Source organism: Prunus avium, chromosome 1 (genome assembly GCF_965620075.1).
Source record: "Prunus avium chromosome 1, drPruAviu1.hap1.1, whole genome shotgun sequence".
NCBI lineage: Eukaryota > Viridiplantae > Streptophyta > Magnoliopsida > Rosales > Rosaceae > Prunus > Prunus avium.
This window is the reverse complement of record NC_142284.1, coordinates 15,960,243-15,976,037: the sequence shown is the minus strand read 5'-3', so window position 1 is coordinate 15,976,037 and position 15,795 is coordinate 15,960,243. Positions and strand designations below refer to the sequence as shown.

The 15,795-nt window shown below is 35.8% G+C and overlaps 2 protein-coding genes across 2 annotated transcripts; one reads left to right on the top strand and one right to left on the bottom strand.

Annotated features, from left to right (window-relative positions):
* Positions 1-3,929: 3,929 nt before the first annotated feature.
* TIF3H1 (translation initiation factor 3 subunit H1) lies at positions 3,930-9,290 on the top strand. Its single transcript, XM_021949411.2, has 12 exons — positions 3,930-4,091; positions 4,189-4,268; positions 4,611-4,727; positions 4,822-4,925; positions 5,240-5,306; positions 6,845-6,978; positions 7,069-7,117; positions 7,740-7,811; positions 7,898-7,999; positions 8,078-8,145; positions 8,559-8,711; positions 9,008-9,290. Exons 1-12 carry the CDS (start codon positions 4,082-4,084, stop codon positions 9,063-9,065), a joined length of 1,014 nt encoding a protein of 337 aa, XP_021805103.1. The 5' UTR covers positions 3,930-4,081; the 3' UTR covers positions 9,066-9,290.
* Positions 9,291-11,749: 2,459 nt separating this feature from the next.
* LOC110749153 (Leucine-rich receptor-like protein kinase family protein) lies at positions 11,750-15,443 on the bottom strand. Its single transcript, XM_021949187.2, has 2 exons — positions 13,619-15,443; positions 11,750-13,521 (listed from the first exon to the last, which is right to left on the bottom strand). The coding sequence occupies exons 1-2, from the start codon at positions 15,169-15,171 to the stop codon at positions 12,045-12,047; spliced, it is 3,030 nt and encodes a 1,009-aa protein (XP_021804879.2). The 5' UTR covers positions 15,172-15,443; the 3' UTR covers positions 11,750-12,044.
* Between the last annotated feature and the right edge of the window lie 352 nt (positions 15,444-15,795).

Sequence of the window (15,795 nt, the reverse complement as noted above, 5' to 3'; positions counted from 1 at the left end):
GAAAAAGAGAAGCTGCGCAGGTTTTTTTTAATCGAATGAAAAAACGATGTCGTTTTGCTTAAGACTCTTCCAATTTTTTTAAACAAACTACGTCGTTTTGTTTGCATACTGCTTCTTTTTTTTTGGGTGAACACATGCCGCATACCCGACTCCAACCCCCCTCTCCCCACCCCAAAACCACCATGACCATCTCCTTCCGCCAGATGAGTTGAACTTTGGGCTTCCAGAGTCGATGACAAATTGAAATCATTCAAATATATTTGTCCAATAAAGAATAAAATTTGAAAGAGAAAAAATAGATAACAAAAAGGAAAAACTCTCTTAAATTTTTTTTGGGAATATTTACACTATGACCCCTTGGGTTCGGATCCTGGATCCGCCACTGACTATATATATATTACACACTTCCTTGCACCCAAGTTCGACCCTCTCCTCATACATTAATATTTTAGAATATTGCTTTTTGAAAAAGCGAAAAAGTACCAAACTTTTACAATTAATGGTAAACTGTAACAGTCAAGCAATGATATGATTATGAAAAATAAATAATTTAACAATTAATGTATGTGAACGCAACCGCTTCTGATAGTTAATATAAGCTATTTTAATGTTGGGAATTATTTATTGAAAAGTATATATAATAAAGGCAAGTTAATTGCTTCTACAGTAATAAATAAGTACATGCATTAACTATAACATGCATGTTTGCGATGCAAATTATTACAAACGAAGCCTATGAAGATGAAGAAATCACCAATACATTGCCCTCTAGAGATGCGACCATAAGACATAAACAATAGATGATATTAGTTGAGTTATATTTTGAGCTAGTTGAACCTCTAAGCAACTTTTAAGAGTAATTGCCTGACTAGACTACTGAATTATCGTTATGATCATTTTAGTAACTATTGAAAATCATTGTGTTCGTCTATTTACTTCATCATCGTTAAATGACTAATAATCTTTATATGAGACCTAATAATTAAACAGTTTGGATCTTCGAACATGCAATCCCTATTGGGTTTTGTTAAAAATAAGTACCTCTCAATAAGTTTTCTAATTGTATTAGTCTTTTCAATTTTAGTAACAGTTTCAAAGATCATGTGTTTAGCCACTAAAGCATGATTCACATTACAACTGTATATTATGAAATGGATAAGGAAAAGAAAAGAAAATTAAATAATTTTTAATTATATATTATTACTAGTATTATAGTATTAGTATTACGTACTTTTCAGTCATCCACGCATTAAATATTTCATTGGTAAATTTCAACGCCTCCAAATGGCCGCATTTGGTTTGAAAAAATCGGGTCGTGGATTACTTTTACCTAATCATACAACAAATTAAGATTTCTTGATTTCATCAAGTAATAAATTTGTATATATTGGTGGAGAAAGAACCTTTCCAGTTATTAATTACTAGCCTCTCCGCACGTGCTTCCGCACATGTGAGAGACTTTTTTTTAAAAAAATTAAAATTTATTTTAGAATTAAAAAAGATAATGGGTAGTTGTGTTCCACAAAAATAGGTCATTATCTGATTTTTCTTTTAATTTTAATTTTTTTAAATATGAAAATGTGTGAATTTACCATATTATCCTCATTTAATTAATAATTTCAATTCTTAATGTTTGCATTAACCAAGGGTATTTTCTGGTATTTTGAATGTTTCACCATTCTCTGCCTTTTGCTTTTTATATATATATATATTCCTTTGCATCGTTTACTTTGCTTTTATAATTTGTTAATGAGTTAGGTAAGTCACGGTCTTTATATAATTTAGCACCTCACGTATGCAAATGAAGCATTTCCTACTTGGAATTCGAACACAAACCTTGTAGAAGTAAAGCTGTTCATTAGTTAGTTTTAGCCTTGGATTCAGGGTTTAACAATTTTAAAATTTACAAAATTCAAAAAAGAAAAACATGAAGAAGGGTTTAGTGTTTTGGATTCAGGGTTTAGAGAAATAAATATTCACATGAAGACGGGTTTAAATTTGAAATATCTTCCAATATTATTATACGAAAAATGATCTCAACTTGGCATTCTATACTTTATAGCATTTTATTATGACCTTATCGGTTTGACATCAAACTAACCCAAGTTGAGAACTATGTCAACACCTCATATTAATTAATAATCAAATATTTCGTTCTTATTATAAAATTCGCGATCTTATGGATTTATCAAAAGTTATTGGTGAATTGAACTTGGCTAAATTGCTGATGTATAACTTATAACATGACACAAATTCTAATGACCATATATGTGACATACCACTGACAAATCAAATATATGGATGATGGAAATGTATAATGAGTTAAGGGTGTGTGATATGCAACTTTACGGTTCGTTATACGTAATTCCTCAACTTTTTCTTCACAAAATCCTCATAACTTACAAAAAACTTTTAGTGTCCAAACCTAGTTGGTTTTGTTCGTTCTATTCTAATCAGTTTTATTGGTTGGTATGAAAGGAAGACAAATTCGAGTGGTGAGAGATGTGGTGACTTGGGGAGTTGACACTACAAAAAAAAGTGGCAAACCAAAAAAAACAAAGCCTTTTTGGTGACTAAAGCCTAGCAAATGTCACTAAATAATGGTGACTGTTGTCACTTTTTTTTTTTGTAGTGTGCAATGATTGAGATAAAAAGAGATAGAGGCCGATTTTCCATTAGGGACTAGTCTACGTTGCCAGGGATCAGTCAATGGAGATCGAGAGGCATAAGAGACAAATAACCCAGCGTAGGGGTGTGAGATCTTGAATGAGATGAGAATTGACAAGTGAAAAAATTTGATGACATGTGCAAACGTCAAAGAATATGAGAGAAACGAGGGTTATGTTTAGCTCTTGAGTTAAAGAAATGCGGGGATTATGTGCTACAAATCAAACGTTAACACATAAAAAATAAAATACACAAGAAAAAACCTCCCAATTCGGTTCGATTCGATTGGAATTTTAAAAGGTTAAAATTATAAACCAAATTAAATTTGTTCAGTTCAATCGTGGACCAGTTAACTTTATTTTTGTTGAAAATCCAGCTCCATCCAGCTGATTTGGACCAATTCTTCGGTCCACCGGTTTATTTACACAACCCTAAAAAAAATGTATAACCCTGTTCTTAAGTGAAAACCTGATCATAGAAAATCAAATATTCGATGGATTCAATGATATAATTGGTCCTTGTTATAATTAAGGCTTAATTACACTAATGCCCCCTGAAACTTTGGTCAAATCTCACTTTACACCCCCAAACTTAAAATGGCCCACTTTCATCCCTTGATCGAGGTTTGGTGACCCACTTTGCCCCCTGCTGTCAACTCCATCCAAAACTCTGTTAACTTTGATGACGTGGCAGAGGGTATTTTTAAAATTTTATTTTAATTTTTAATTATTAAAATTATTTAATTATATTTTTATTTATGTAGAAGTGGGCTCCACTTGCCATGTCATGCACTTAATTAGTGAGTAATGATACATATATACAAAATTACAAAAACACCCCTGCCATGTCATCAGATTTAACAGAGTTTGAATGAAGTTGATGGCAGGGGGCAAAGTGGATCACCAAACCCCGATCAAGGGATGAAAGTGGGCCATTTTAACTTTGGGGGGTAAAGTGAGATTTGACCCAAGTTTCAGGGGGCACTACAGTAAATAAGCTTATAATATCTCGGTTGTTCGTTGTTCGGTTTTCTCGCTTGTTTGGTTCCGATGCGGTAATATCTCGGTTGGTTTTTGCAATTTTGCGATTTTTCGATCTAAAATGCCACCCCTAGGAAGTTTAGTAACAGAAAAATTGGACTCCAAATAAATACAAATAACTGTTTCCTTTTTCATTTTGTTTCCCTTTTTCTTTTGGTTTCCGAAAGCAGTTTGGACTTTGCGTGGCCCTTCATTTAGGCCCTACGAGCGTTCAAGGCCCAATTTTCCCGTCCTTCGACAACTAGGGTTTAGCTATCATCTTCACATTCACTATACACAGAGGTTCCTCCGCGCCCGAGAGAGACAAAGCTTCCCATCTTGTACTATTGCTCTGTCTCTCTTCTCGTCTTTTGCTCTCTCCGTGAAATTACAACATGGCAACTCGTTCGTACAATTCTCTATCTGTATTTTTATCTGTAAATTTGAATGCTTTTGTTTTTCTTCTTTGTGAAAATTTGGTTTTGTTTTGTTGATTGTACAGCGGTGGCAAGATCCTTTCTTCAGGTGGCAGCGACGGAAGAGGTTGCTTCCCCGCTCAGAGTTGTTCAGATCGAGGGATTGGTAACTCTCCATGATTCTCGTCTTTTCTCTGTTTTGCTTTTTGTAAATTGCTGGAAAACTATGGATGTCTAAGTTGAATATAATTATGCGAAAGAAAAAGGAAAACGAGCTCAATTAAATGTTACATTGTTTCAATGGCTCCCAAAATATCAGACTAGGCACATAATTAGTACCATTCTAGAATCTCATTCGTAAGCTTATGGTTTTTGTTATACTGATTTTTTTTTTTCTCCTTTTACGAAACCCCAATTGATTGCTTTTGGAACTGGGTTTGCCGAGTTACCTTATTGTTGGTATTAATATATATATATTTTTTGTGTTTTTACACAAAAATAAAAACAGGTTATTTTAAAGATAATCAAACATTGCAAGGAATTTTCACCGGCTTTGGTCACAGGGCAGCTTCTGGGATTAGATGTTGGCAGCGTTCTTGAAGTTACTAATTGTTTCCCCTTCCCGGTATGATGATGTGTTAGCTTCTGTTTTGTGATACTTGAGTGCATTTTCCCTCCTCTTTCGTTAAAATTCCACCTTCTGTGTAAACAAAATTCAGATTCGAGAGGAGGATGAAGAAATTGAAGCTGATGGCGCCAATTACCAGCTTGAGATGATGAGATGTTTGAGAGAGGTCAATGTTGACAATAACACTGTTGGATGGTAAGTTTTTTTTTCTTTTGAGTTAACATGCTTTCTTAGACAAACAAAGCATGTCAAAAGATTTCAAGTTGTGTGTTTAGTAAAATTTTTATTGTTTTCCTTTTCTTTCTCTACGAATTGGTTGTTTCTTTCCCAAGTTGTGTAGCTGGTAGCTCATATGCATATCCACATATTTATATTAATGAGTTCCCTAATATACACTATGATGAATGGACATCTTCGAGTAGTGTGAGTCAAGATATTGATCCAAAGTTTACCTATGTTTTTTCTTTTTTCCTGTGTAATGTATAACACTCCTTCCTAATATTCTTCAGGTACCAATCAACATTGTTAGGTTCTTTTCAAACCGTGGAGCTTATTGAGACATTCATGAACTACCAGGTAATGGTTTTAAAATTACTGTTTTAGTTACGTGTAATTTCATGAAAAAGAAGATAAAATCCTTTGGTCTCTCTTTTTCACTTCTCTGATTTACCCTTTACACGCATTCTTTTATTCAGTCAAGAATATTGATGTGGTGGAACCATAATATTTGGACATGCCCACATAAAATAGAGTTTTTACTTAAATCGAGTTCCTAAAATTTTAGAATTTGAACACATCTAGGTGACTTAGAAATCTGCCTACAAGTTTCTTTTGTGGTTCGATTTCAAGTCTAAGAACATGTGCTTCAAGAATTTTAGGATTTGTAAGTTAATTGAGAGTGGGCAAGCAATAGAAATGTATGGCAAAAGAAAGGTGCTTTGGTTGCATCAGGTTAAGGATTTAAGCAGCAAGTCAGTTTATTCTCAATTTCTGCCTATTTATACACTAGTGTACGCCTGAGAGTTGTCAAAAGGTTGCCTTCTAGGGTGTTAAATGTAGGAGAGTATAGGATTGGATAGGGACATGAAGAAACTTTCCGTTTAGTTTGTGAATAATGCAACTTGTCTTCTTTTGAAAAAGAGGGGAATAGGAAGACTGTAGTAAAATAGGGTGAAGAGGCGGTTTGTGAGGAGGTTTGGTGATAGAATGAAATTGAACTGGATAATATTCAGGTGGTTAATACTATAAAAAGTAGTTTTATCTGCCTTAGTCCTGACAAATTGGACTCCTTGAAGATTACAACTTCAGCTCATTAGTCTAGTCTCAAGTTTAGAAAAAGGGCTGTCCAAGGCATTGGAAATAAGGGTGATGGTGGTGTCAAGGAGGCAATATCATATTCAAGGGTGTTCGCATGAGGGACACAGGTGTTAGTGCAATTGTAGTGGCTAATGAGATGTGGCGTGTATCAAGTTACACACACACACACAAAGGCCAGTACAGGTGCAGACGTCCACAAGTCCCTTACATGTCTGCATCTGTGTGCTCGCGCTTGAACAATTTTCATATATATATATATATATATATATATATATATATATATATATATATGTACACATGTAAATACTAATTGGTGAAGTTTCAGTATATAACGAGCTACCCAGAATTGAACCAAATTCTTTGGAAAATGTTGGTTTCAGTTTTTTTTTTATATTTGGACTGTGAAGAGTTGTTAACGAGAATAATTCAAAATCTACTAGAAATCAATTGATTAGGTAAAAGCCAAACCCTACTCATCTTGTTAAAAGTTTTGTAGTTGCCAAAATGATACCGTACTCCATTGCATGAAAGTCAATTCAAGATGAGAAAAAATATTGATATTGGAAAAACCTATGGTGGACACTTGTGTTTGGACCAAAAGTCGTATTTTTGCGTTGTAATGTACATTGCTGTAGCCTTGGGCTTCCAAAAAAGCAAAGCAGTTAAAAGTAATACTGCATGCTTTAAGTGCTACCCTAATTAGATTTCATATCTGATTACTTCAGTTCGGATATTTTTCCCTTTTCATGTGGTTGTTGTTTTTCTTGTATATCATTTGATAAGTATCTTTTTTGCAGGAAAATATTAGGCGTTGTGTGTGCATAATCTATGATCCATTGAAATCCAATCAAGGCGTTTTAGCACTCAAGGCGTTGAAGCTTTCTGATTCATTCATGGAGCTTTACCGCACTAACAATTTTACGGGAGAGAAGTATGTTCTCTTTTTGTTTCAATGCTTTTATGTTAACCTATACTATTGCATGGAAACTCATTTGTTTGTTTTTTTTTTTTTTGTCATTAGGTTGAGGGAGAAAAATCTATCATGGGTGGATATATTTGAAGAAATACCGGTAAGTGCTTTGAGCTTGATTATTTCTTGTCCTAGCATAATACAGTGTATGCTTGTGCCTTCTCATATCTTGGAATGCTCTTTTGTTTTTATATCATGACTTGTATGTTTTATTTCTTAATTATTTCTCTATATTATCACTCTTCAACTTGGAAATTAATGGTTACAGTTAACCATTCCGTTATTCAGTATGTAGAATTTGAGTAACCAAAGTATTTATCAATGGTCATACCAATCAGCTGTACTAGAAATTAGCCACAGAATTCTAAGTAGTTCTTAAGTACGTTAGCATTAATTTCCAATATCTTTTGAAAAGTAACATGAATTTGTTATGGGGCCAAGAACTTTATCCTTTAAATTATTGACAGAAGTTTAAAGGACCAAGGAAGACGCACTACTCCAAAAAAACCATAATAAATATAAACATTCCAGATATGTTCATTGATTGATATGGAGTTATTTTCCTGTTAATGAAACTTTCAAACTCTCCATTTTTTCTAATAGCAGGTGGTGAAATTTTTTATGCCTTTTTTTCCTTTAATTTGTTTTGCCTGATCTTTGTCTGAGGGTTGCACATGGGTTTACCATTTTGTTTTGATGTTTATGCTGCTTGAACTTGACAGATCAAGGTTTCCAATTCTGCACTTATTAGTGCCTTTATGACAGAGCTGGAAGCTGATACACCTGTTGTCCAGGTTTGTATTACGATATTTTTCATGGGAAATTCTATATGAGTTTTAAAATTATTTGAGGACTTATTTTATCCATGTTGCTGTTTTAGTGTGATTATGATCGTCTGCAATTGTCAACCAGTCCTTTTCTGGAGAGGAATATGGAATTTCTTATTGAATGCATGGACGATTTGTCAATGGAACAGCAGAAGGTTTGTCCTCTCTTTACCTGAAGGTTCTCAAGTTATGATTCCTCGTTTACATATCTTGATTTGTTTTTTGTCTTCCAGTTCCAATACTATTATAGAAACCTGTCACGTCAGCAAGCCCAACAGCAAGCATGGCTTCAAAAGAGAAGGTAATATAGTGAATTTGAAATGGATTCTTTTATCCCCGCTATTTGATAGATTTGTTATTATCAGTTTTGGATTTCCTCCTTGGGGATTTTGCACGTTGATTGGTGTTCAGCTTTGCAATTTTTATTTTTTATTTTTTATTTTTTTCCAATACTGCTATTTATTGTTAGAGACATTGCATGCATATAGAAGATAAAGCTAGGTGGTCAATTTTATGAACTTAGTTGGATTCTAAAATTGGAAGAAAGTCTATTAGAAAAATGTTGTCTATCAAACAATCTGTTGCTTAGTTTTTTCTCTTGCAACATTTGGAGCATGATTCTTTTTGTCTACTCAGGGTTGTGTTATGTAGTTTGCCTGTGTTCATTGCCTTTACTTTTTTTGCATATTTAGTTTTCTGTTCTTTGTTTTGTAGGGCGGAGAATATGGCGCGAAAGGCCACAGGAGAAGAACCTTTACCTGAGGAGGATCCTTCAAACCCTGTATTTAAGCCACTTCCCGAGCCATCACGTTTGGATAGCTTTCTCATAACAAATCAAATCTCAAACTACTGCAACCAAATTAATGGGTATGTTGCAAATTCTGTCGACGGCAGATCGTATCTTACAAAGTCATTTTCGATTGTTTTACCTTGTAAAACTTAGTTGGTGTCTTTAGATATTGGTTGTAGGGGACTACTATTTTTCTTTTGTTATCCTTGAGTCAAGGCATCTCTGCCCTTCTACAAACACATGTACATTAAGAGGTTGGTCAGGCTGTTTTCTGCCTGTAACGGGGGATAAGGGTTTTCTGCCACTAACAGTGTTACTGAAATTTTTAGGTTTTACTAATTTCATTTTTATGTTTGTATTTTACCATTTACAGGGTTGCTGGCCAGAGCTTCAGCAGATTATACTTGACGAAGGCTTTGCATGAGAACTGATGTAATGCTGTATTTCGATTGTTAGTCGTAAGGAGAACTATCTATCCTTGGCAGTTGCTATCTGTATAAGATAATGAGTTTAGAGTTTTTGTTTTTATTCATCTTAAATTCATTTTTATGAATCTGTCAAGTTTTGAGCAATATTTTGTATGAAGTTTAATGGCAAGTTTGGATGTAAGATTATGATTCCAACATGGAATATGCCTAACCAAACAATTCCTTCTAGTGAGATAGCTCTTCATTTTCCCACTTTTCTGGTATTATATTCTGCTGACTTGTCAAGTAGAACTATGTTACAAATGACTTGGATTACATGAGACATTTCTTGATTGTGAAGTAGTGTTTTTGGTGTGTCTCGTTGGATATAAGATTCAAAATGCTCTGGTAGGTTCATTTGTTCAAGCAAAATAAATTTAAGAAAAATTCGAGTTCTGAAGAAAGAAAATTTGCTCACAAGGAATTTAAAGGTCTAATTTTTCAAGGAACCTCAATTGTACGGGGAAATTAAAGGTTCATGTCAACATATACAATAAACAATTTTATTTTATTTTCTGATGACCAATCCAGTCTAGGGACATTTAAATCCTTTAAATCCTTTTGTATTATTCAATTCTCTTTAAATCCTTTTGTATTATTCAATTCCCCCAATTTCTGAAGACCAAATCTTATTTTTAATGGTTTTAGATTGTAAAGTGATAACTTTTTATATATACATCTATACAAATTATCTCCTATGTGGATGTCCGGGCATTAATACTGTTTGGATGCCATGTATTTTCTACTAACACTTCTTGTTTTTTTCTATATTTACATTGGTATTCGTACGGTAATAATGTCCGCATGAGAGAAGAATTGATATATCATATTTGGCATAACATAATTGAACAACCTGTCGTTATATCTCGACATTTTTTATAAGAAAGAACGCTAAAAAATACTCACACTAGGACAAGCAAATTGGCTGGTCCTGTTTCCTCGTTATATTCCTTCATATTATATACAATTTGATGATGTCGTTTTATATCACAATATCCCAAGTGAATTATAAGGAGACCCGTGAAACGTTCTGTCGTCTACCTCACAGAATGGAAAGCATACCAACAAACAATGTTAAAGAAGTCACCTCTCCTGTGTAGGGTCCATTTACACATGCAATACATATTATGCAAAATCACAATCAAATTGTGATTTTTTTTAACCAACTCATCTTCAACCCCGTGAACACTTTTTTATTCCCGAGAAATTCATCTTCTTTATTTGCATTCCAACTGTAGTAGATGGAGATGCTTCATATGTGCACTGTTGGTGAGTCCTTATTTAGTTAGAATTTTAGTTACTTACTCGTTTATATATAATATTGAGATTTACTTCATGTTTCATATCTTTTTAAGACTAACACATTTTTGTACTTCTTTATAAATACCTCCATATTGGAGAACAATACATATAAGAAAATTTCCATATACTTTGTTAGGCATGGTATCAGAATCAGGTTCCGATCCTAGGACATGTAAGATGAAGAACAACAAATTAAAACAAGCCCTGCTTAGTTCTCTTGCGGCACGACATAAGCTTGCATTAAACTCGTGTCTAGCCTTTCACCTTCACTCTAATTCCTTGTAGGTCATCTTCCGCTTTATTATTTAGGAATTGGCTTTTGTCTAGGTCTTTTTCAATATTTGCTGCTGCTCAGCAAATATTGAAAAAGAGCAGATTTAGAAAAAGACCAAGACGAAAGCCAAATCCTAAAGCAGAAAACGGAAGATGTCCTACGGGGAACCAGAGTGAAGGTGAAAAGCAAGACACGAGCTTAATGCAAGCTTAGCGCGAAGAGAGAACTGAGCATGATTAGTTTTAATTTGTTGTTCTCCATCTTACAGGTCCCAAGATCGGAATTTGGCTCAAATACCATCCTAAACAAAATATATGGAAAGTTTCTAAAATTGAAAAAGACCAAGACGAAAGCCAATCCCTAAAGAAGAAAGCGGAAGATGTCCTATGGGGAACTAGAATGAAGGTGAAAAACAAGACATGTGTTTGCCCTTTATTCTTTTTTTTCTTTTTTTTTTAAAAAACAGAAGTTTTTTTTGGTAAGTTTACAAGAAAAACGATTTCGGAGAAAAAAAAATCCATTTGTGTTCTTTTTTTATAAACAGTTCAAATTGTTCAATACAATGTATTAAATAGAACCAGTTTGTACTTAACTACACTAGACTGCGTTTTGATATGATGCTTAAGACTAATTATATCATGCTTAAATCATTCTAAAGAGTTTTTAAAAGCTTCTTATATCATGCTTAAGTCGTTCCAAAGAGTTTTTAAAAGCTTCGTATAGTACAATACAATCCAGTTTAATATAGCCTAATAGAGTGTACCAAATGATTCCTAAATCAGGACATGAAACTTGTAGCTCAAGTTATTATGAGCGGTTATTCATTCAGACGACTTGTTCTGTTTAATTCTCTCTATCCCCTTATATTGCTAGTATAATAAACAAGTCCCATCAAATGTAATGGATCTGAAAAGTTTCATTTTCATGACATTAATATTTGGGGGCAAGCGCACGGTAATTTTCTTTGTCCGGTACTACATTTTCTTGAGGTGCAAGAATTCTAAACCAATTCTGTTCAATCACATACCTTTTCCAAAGTTTTCAAACCATTCACGTATCAGAACCACTCATCTGAAACAAATCACATCATTCAATTTGAAAGCATATGGTAGTTCCATTACCACTTTGAAAATTTGAATAAATACAAAAGGAAAAAAAACCACAAAGCAAAAGGGATGTCACAATATATGCTCATATTCAATTTAGCAAGCAGGAAAATCTGGTAACTGTAGGTGAGAAAAAACCACAATTAACAAGTAGAGCAGTTCCCTATCAATCCACATAAAAACTAGTAAGAAATTCCAACAAGTTGGAGGGCAAATCTCTTTGTTGTTGAAGTCAAGCAAACATTGAAATGCTCTCGGAAATTAGAAAGCCTCCAATGTTTGTGGAATTGGGGTCTTGATAATCTGCATAATTTGAACCACTTCTGCCATGGTAGGCCTGCATGATGGTATCTGAGAGGTGCAAACCAAGGCCAACTTGAGCACTGGTAGGACTTCATCTTCTGGATACTGGCCCATGCTTAAATCAATGCACCCCAACACATTGCCTTGCTCAAGCAAAACCCTAACATGGTCAGTCAATATTACAACATTGTCCTCCCCATATTCCACAGGCCTTCTACCAGTCACAAGCTCAAGGATCAATACACCAAAACCATATACATCACATTTTTCATTTACCCTTAAGCTCTGGCATGCTAATTCTGGTGCCACATAACCCAGTGCACTCTGAAATCTGTTACTCACTACGTGCTGGTCGATCTTTGTTAGAAGCCTTACCAGTGCAAAATCTGAAATCTTTGGGTTGTAATTCTCATCAAGCAAGATGTTACTTGGTTTTATGTTGTAGTGAATGATTGGCGGGCGGTACGAATGATGCAAGTGGGCAAGTCCCTTTGCTGCGCCAAGCAAAATTTTGAATCTATTAGCCCATGCAAGTGGTGGAGTCGAAGGAAGCCTTTCATGGAGTTTGGATTGTAGGCTGCCATTGGTGGCAAACTCTGTTACCAGAAGCTGCATCTGTGGAGTCCAATAGTATCCTTTCAGGGCAATTAGATTTGGATGCCTTGCTTTTCCCAGAATTCTAACCTCTCTGTCAAAATCTTCATGGCATTGGATTATATTTGATGTAACCAGCTTTTTGATTGCTACTACTCTTCCCTGAGCTCCAAGTGGGATTTTGTAAACTGTTCCAAAGACTCCCTCACCGATCTCCGAGGCCTTGTTAAGTAGTGATTCCGGACTGCTAATCCATTCCGGGGATGACCTTGAGTCAAATAGAATGAGCTTCCCTGAGGCCAAACTACCGGATCGCGAAGAGCTTGAACACATGCTTTCCAAGGCAGTTTCCACAAATGCAGGCCTCCTCCTTGCAGATACATTTAGAAGGCTAATAATAATTACACCGACAACAATCAGGGTAGCAGCTGAAATTGCCACAATAGCAGATATGCTCAGGAACATGTGGTGACGGTCCGTTGTTGACATCGGAGATTCATCACGGTGTCTATGACCACCCATTTGGTTGTTGTAGGCATTTGGATCAAGAACAAGGGGCTTTGGTACATTCATTGTACATGGCCCTTTTAACAATGGTGAACAAATACCCAAATTTCCTTGCAAAGCAGTTTGATCCAAGCTCTGAAATACACTCCCAACAGGAAGCCTCCCTACTAACCTGTTATAAGATATGTTAACAGCAAGAAGATTTTCCAGTCTTCCAAGCTCTTGTGGTATCTCTCCACTCAACTCATTGTACTCTAATTTAAGAATCTTGAGCTTGTTTAACTTTGAAATGGATTTAGGAATAAGACCACTTAAATTGTTGTGGGATAAGCTCCTACAAAAACAAAAAAAGTATCACAATTAGTACAGTTCAAATTAATAAAACACAGATATTTGAGAAGAAATAAAAAAAAGAAGGTGACCAGACTTACATCAAATAGAGAGATGAGCAGTTCCCAATCTCATTAGGAATGGGGCCATTCAATGAATTTCCATCCAATTGGAGAATTCCCAAACTCCCTGAATCACATATATCCCCTGGGATAGAGCCGAATAAGGCACTGTTTCGAAGATCTAGCACTGTTAGGTTCTGAAAGAAGCCAAGCTCTGGAGGCATCCTTGACTGAAGATTGTTCCATGACAAATTCAAGTACCTCAAGTTGGAGAAAAGTCCCACTTCTGCTGGAATATTTCCCTTGAGATTGTTCCTTGACAGATCCAACATCTTCAAAGATTCAAACAGTCTACTCGAACCCGGTGGAATAGAACCTGTAAGTCCCATTTGGGAAAAGTCTATTTCTTCCAACCCCAGATCAAACAAACCCTCTGGTATGCTTCCACTGAAGCTGTTATCCCTCAACCGAATCACGGACAACTCATTGCAGTAAGCAAGAGACAAAGGAATGGCACCAACAAGTTTGTTGTTGGACAAACTCAAATAATTGAGTGATTTCAGGTCACCTATTGAGGCTGGGAGGCTGCCACTGAAGCCATTGTTTGAGAAGTCCAAATACTTGAGGCTGCTCATGTTACCAATCCATTGAGGAAAATCACCAGTAAACATGTTATCAGACAGACTGAAAAATGTCAAAGAATTCAACCTCTGAAGTGAGTCTGGTAATGCACCAGTGAAAAGATTATAGCTGAGATCAACCCTACCCAAGTGGGGACATAGTCCTATATCAGCAGGGACTGGCCCAGAGAAGTCATTGCCCTGCAATAGAAGCACTTTCAAGTTGTGTAAGGCTGATATCCCTTGTGGCACAGACCCAGAAAAAGCATTGTTTGAAAAATCTAAAGTACGCAATCTCTTCAAAGACCAAATCCCAGAAGCGAAGTCTGGGTTACCGGAGAAATGGTTATTGGAGAGATTGAGGCCATTCAAAACAGAACATCTAGGCAGTGTACTAGGCAAAGGTCCTTGAAGCAAATTGCCAGATAAGGAGAGGTACCGAAGCGAAAAACAGTTATCAAACAGATTATCAGGGAGGGCTCCTGAGAGTGAATTCTCAGAAAGATCAACAAACTTTATGGAACTCATGTTGACAAGAGCAGTGGGAAGGAGACCTGAGAGACTGTTGCGGCTCAAATTAAGGCTTTCAAGATTGGGAGGCAGAGCAAGCTTCTCTGTGCTAATGTCACCACTGAAATTGTTGTTGGACAAAGACAAGACTTTCAAATGCTGCAAGTTTTGAAGCCCCTTACCAATTCTTCCCAATAAACCTAATCCTTCAAGGGACAGCTGAGAGACTCTTCCAGTGGCTGGATTGCACTGTACAAACTCCCAAGAACATGGGGAATCATCGTCTTCGTTCCACGAAGCGAGGTAGGAGGAAGGGTCGTGGAGGTCGGATTTGAAGACGAGCAGGCCTAAGATGTCGTTGTTGAGTTGGGCAGGGACGGTTGTGTCTCCCATGCAGGCTTGCAGAGAAGCCAATATCAATATTGATGGCAGCATATGTTGGAGGAGTCTGAGAGAGGCCATTTTTGAGTAGAATAGTTTTACAAGTTATGGAAAATGGCTTGCTTGCTGGCTGGTTAGCTACCTAGGCCAGAGAAACACTACTTCTGAAACACCGTACGTCACGAAAAATCTGCCATGGAAGACTGTTTGATTTTGCACTCTACACGGACGAAAACTAATTTGTCACTGTGAGCTCACGAGAGAGAGAGAGAGAGAGAGGTTATACTAAATATCAAATCAAATGGGGTGTGTGATGTTTCCTTTGTAAAGGCAAAAAAGTGGGAGGAAATGGGGAATGGTGGGTGAAACTTGGAGTTTCGTGTGTGATGGTCCTTCGTAAACGCAAAAGAGAGTGGATGACAAAATTGTAAAGGGTGATCTTCTTTTGTCAGACTTTATTTTACCACATATTCTGACAATAATTAACAGAGGGGTCTAATAACGCAATTTTTAAAATCTTGTAAACCAAATTGAAGGCTATTCAAGCCCCATGTGAAGCCATCATAGTCGAGTGAAGCGATCACAAGTGGCTCGGTCACTAAGAATCAACATGATTAATGGTTTAAATTCACAATCTATAACAACTTTGCATAACCATATATGTATACATTCCCTAAACTGTGAAAGAAAGAATGTTGAAAAATA

What these genes read in the sequence shown, in the direction of transcription:
- LOC110749153 (XM_021949187.2), bottom strand. Translation starts at nt 15,171, where the DNA reads ATGGCCTCTCTCAGACTCCTCCAACATATGCTGCCATCAATATTGATA. An exon ending in TGCTCATCTCTCTATTTGAT is followed by an intron (nt 13,522 to 13,618) that starts GTAAGTCTGGTC and finishes TTGTTTTTGTAG; the next exon opens with GAGCTTATCCCACAACAATT.
- TIF3H1 (XM_021949411.2), top strand. An exon ending in AGACATTCATGAACTACCAG is followed by an intron (nt 5,307 to 6,844) that starts GTAATGGTTTTA and finishes TCTTTTTTGCAG; the next exon opens with GAAAATATTAGGCGTTGTGT. An exon ending in TACTGCAACCAAATTAATGG is followed by an intron (nt 8,712 to 9,007) that starts GTATGTTGCAAA and finishes TACCATTTACAG; the next exon opens with GGTTGCTGGCCAGAGCTTCA.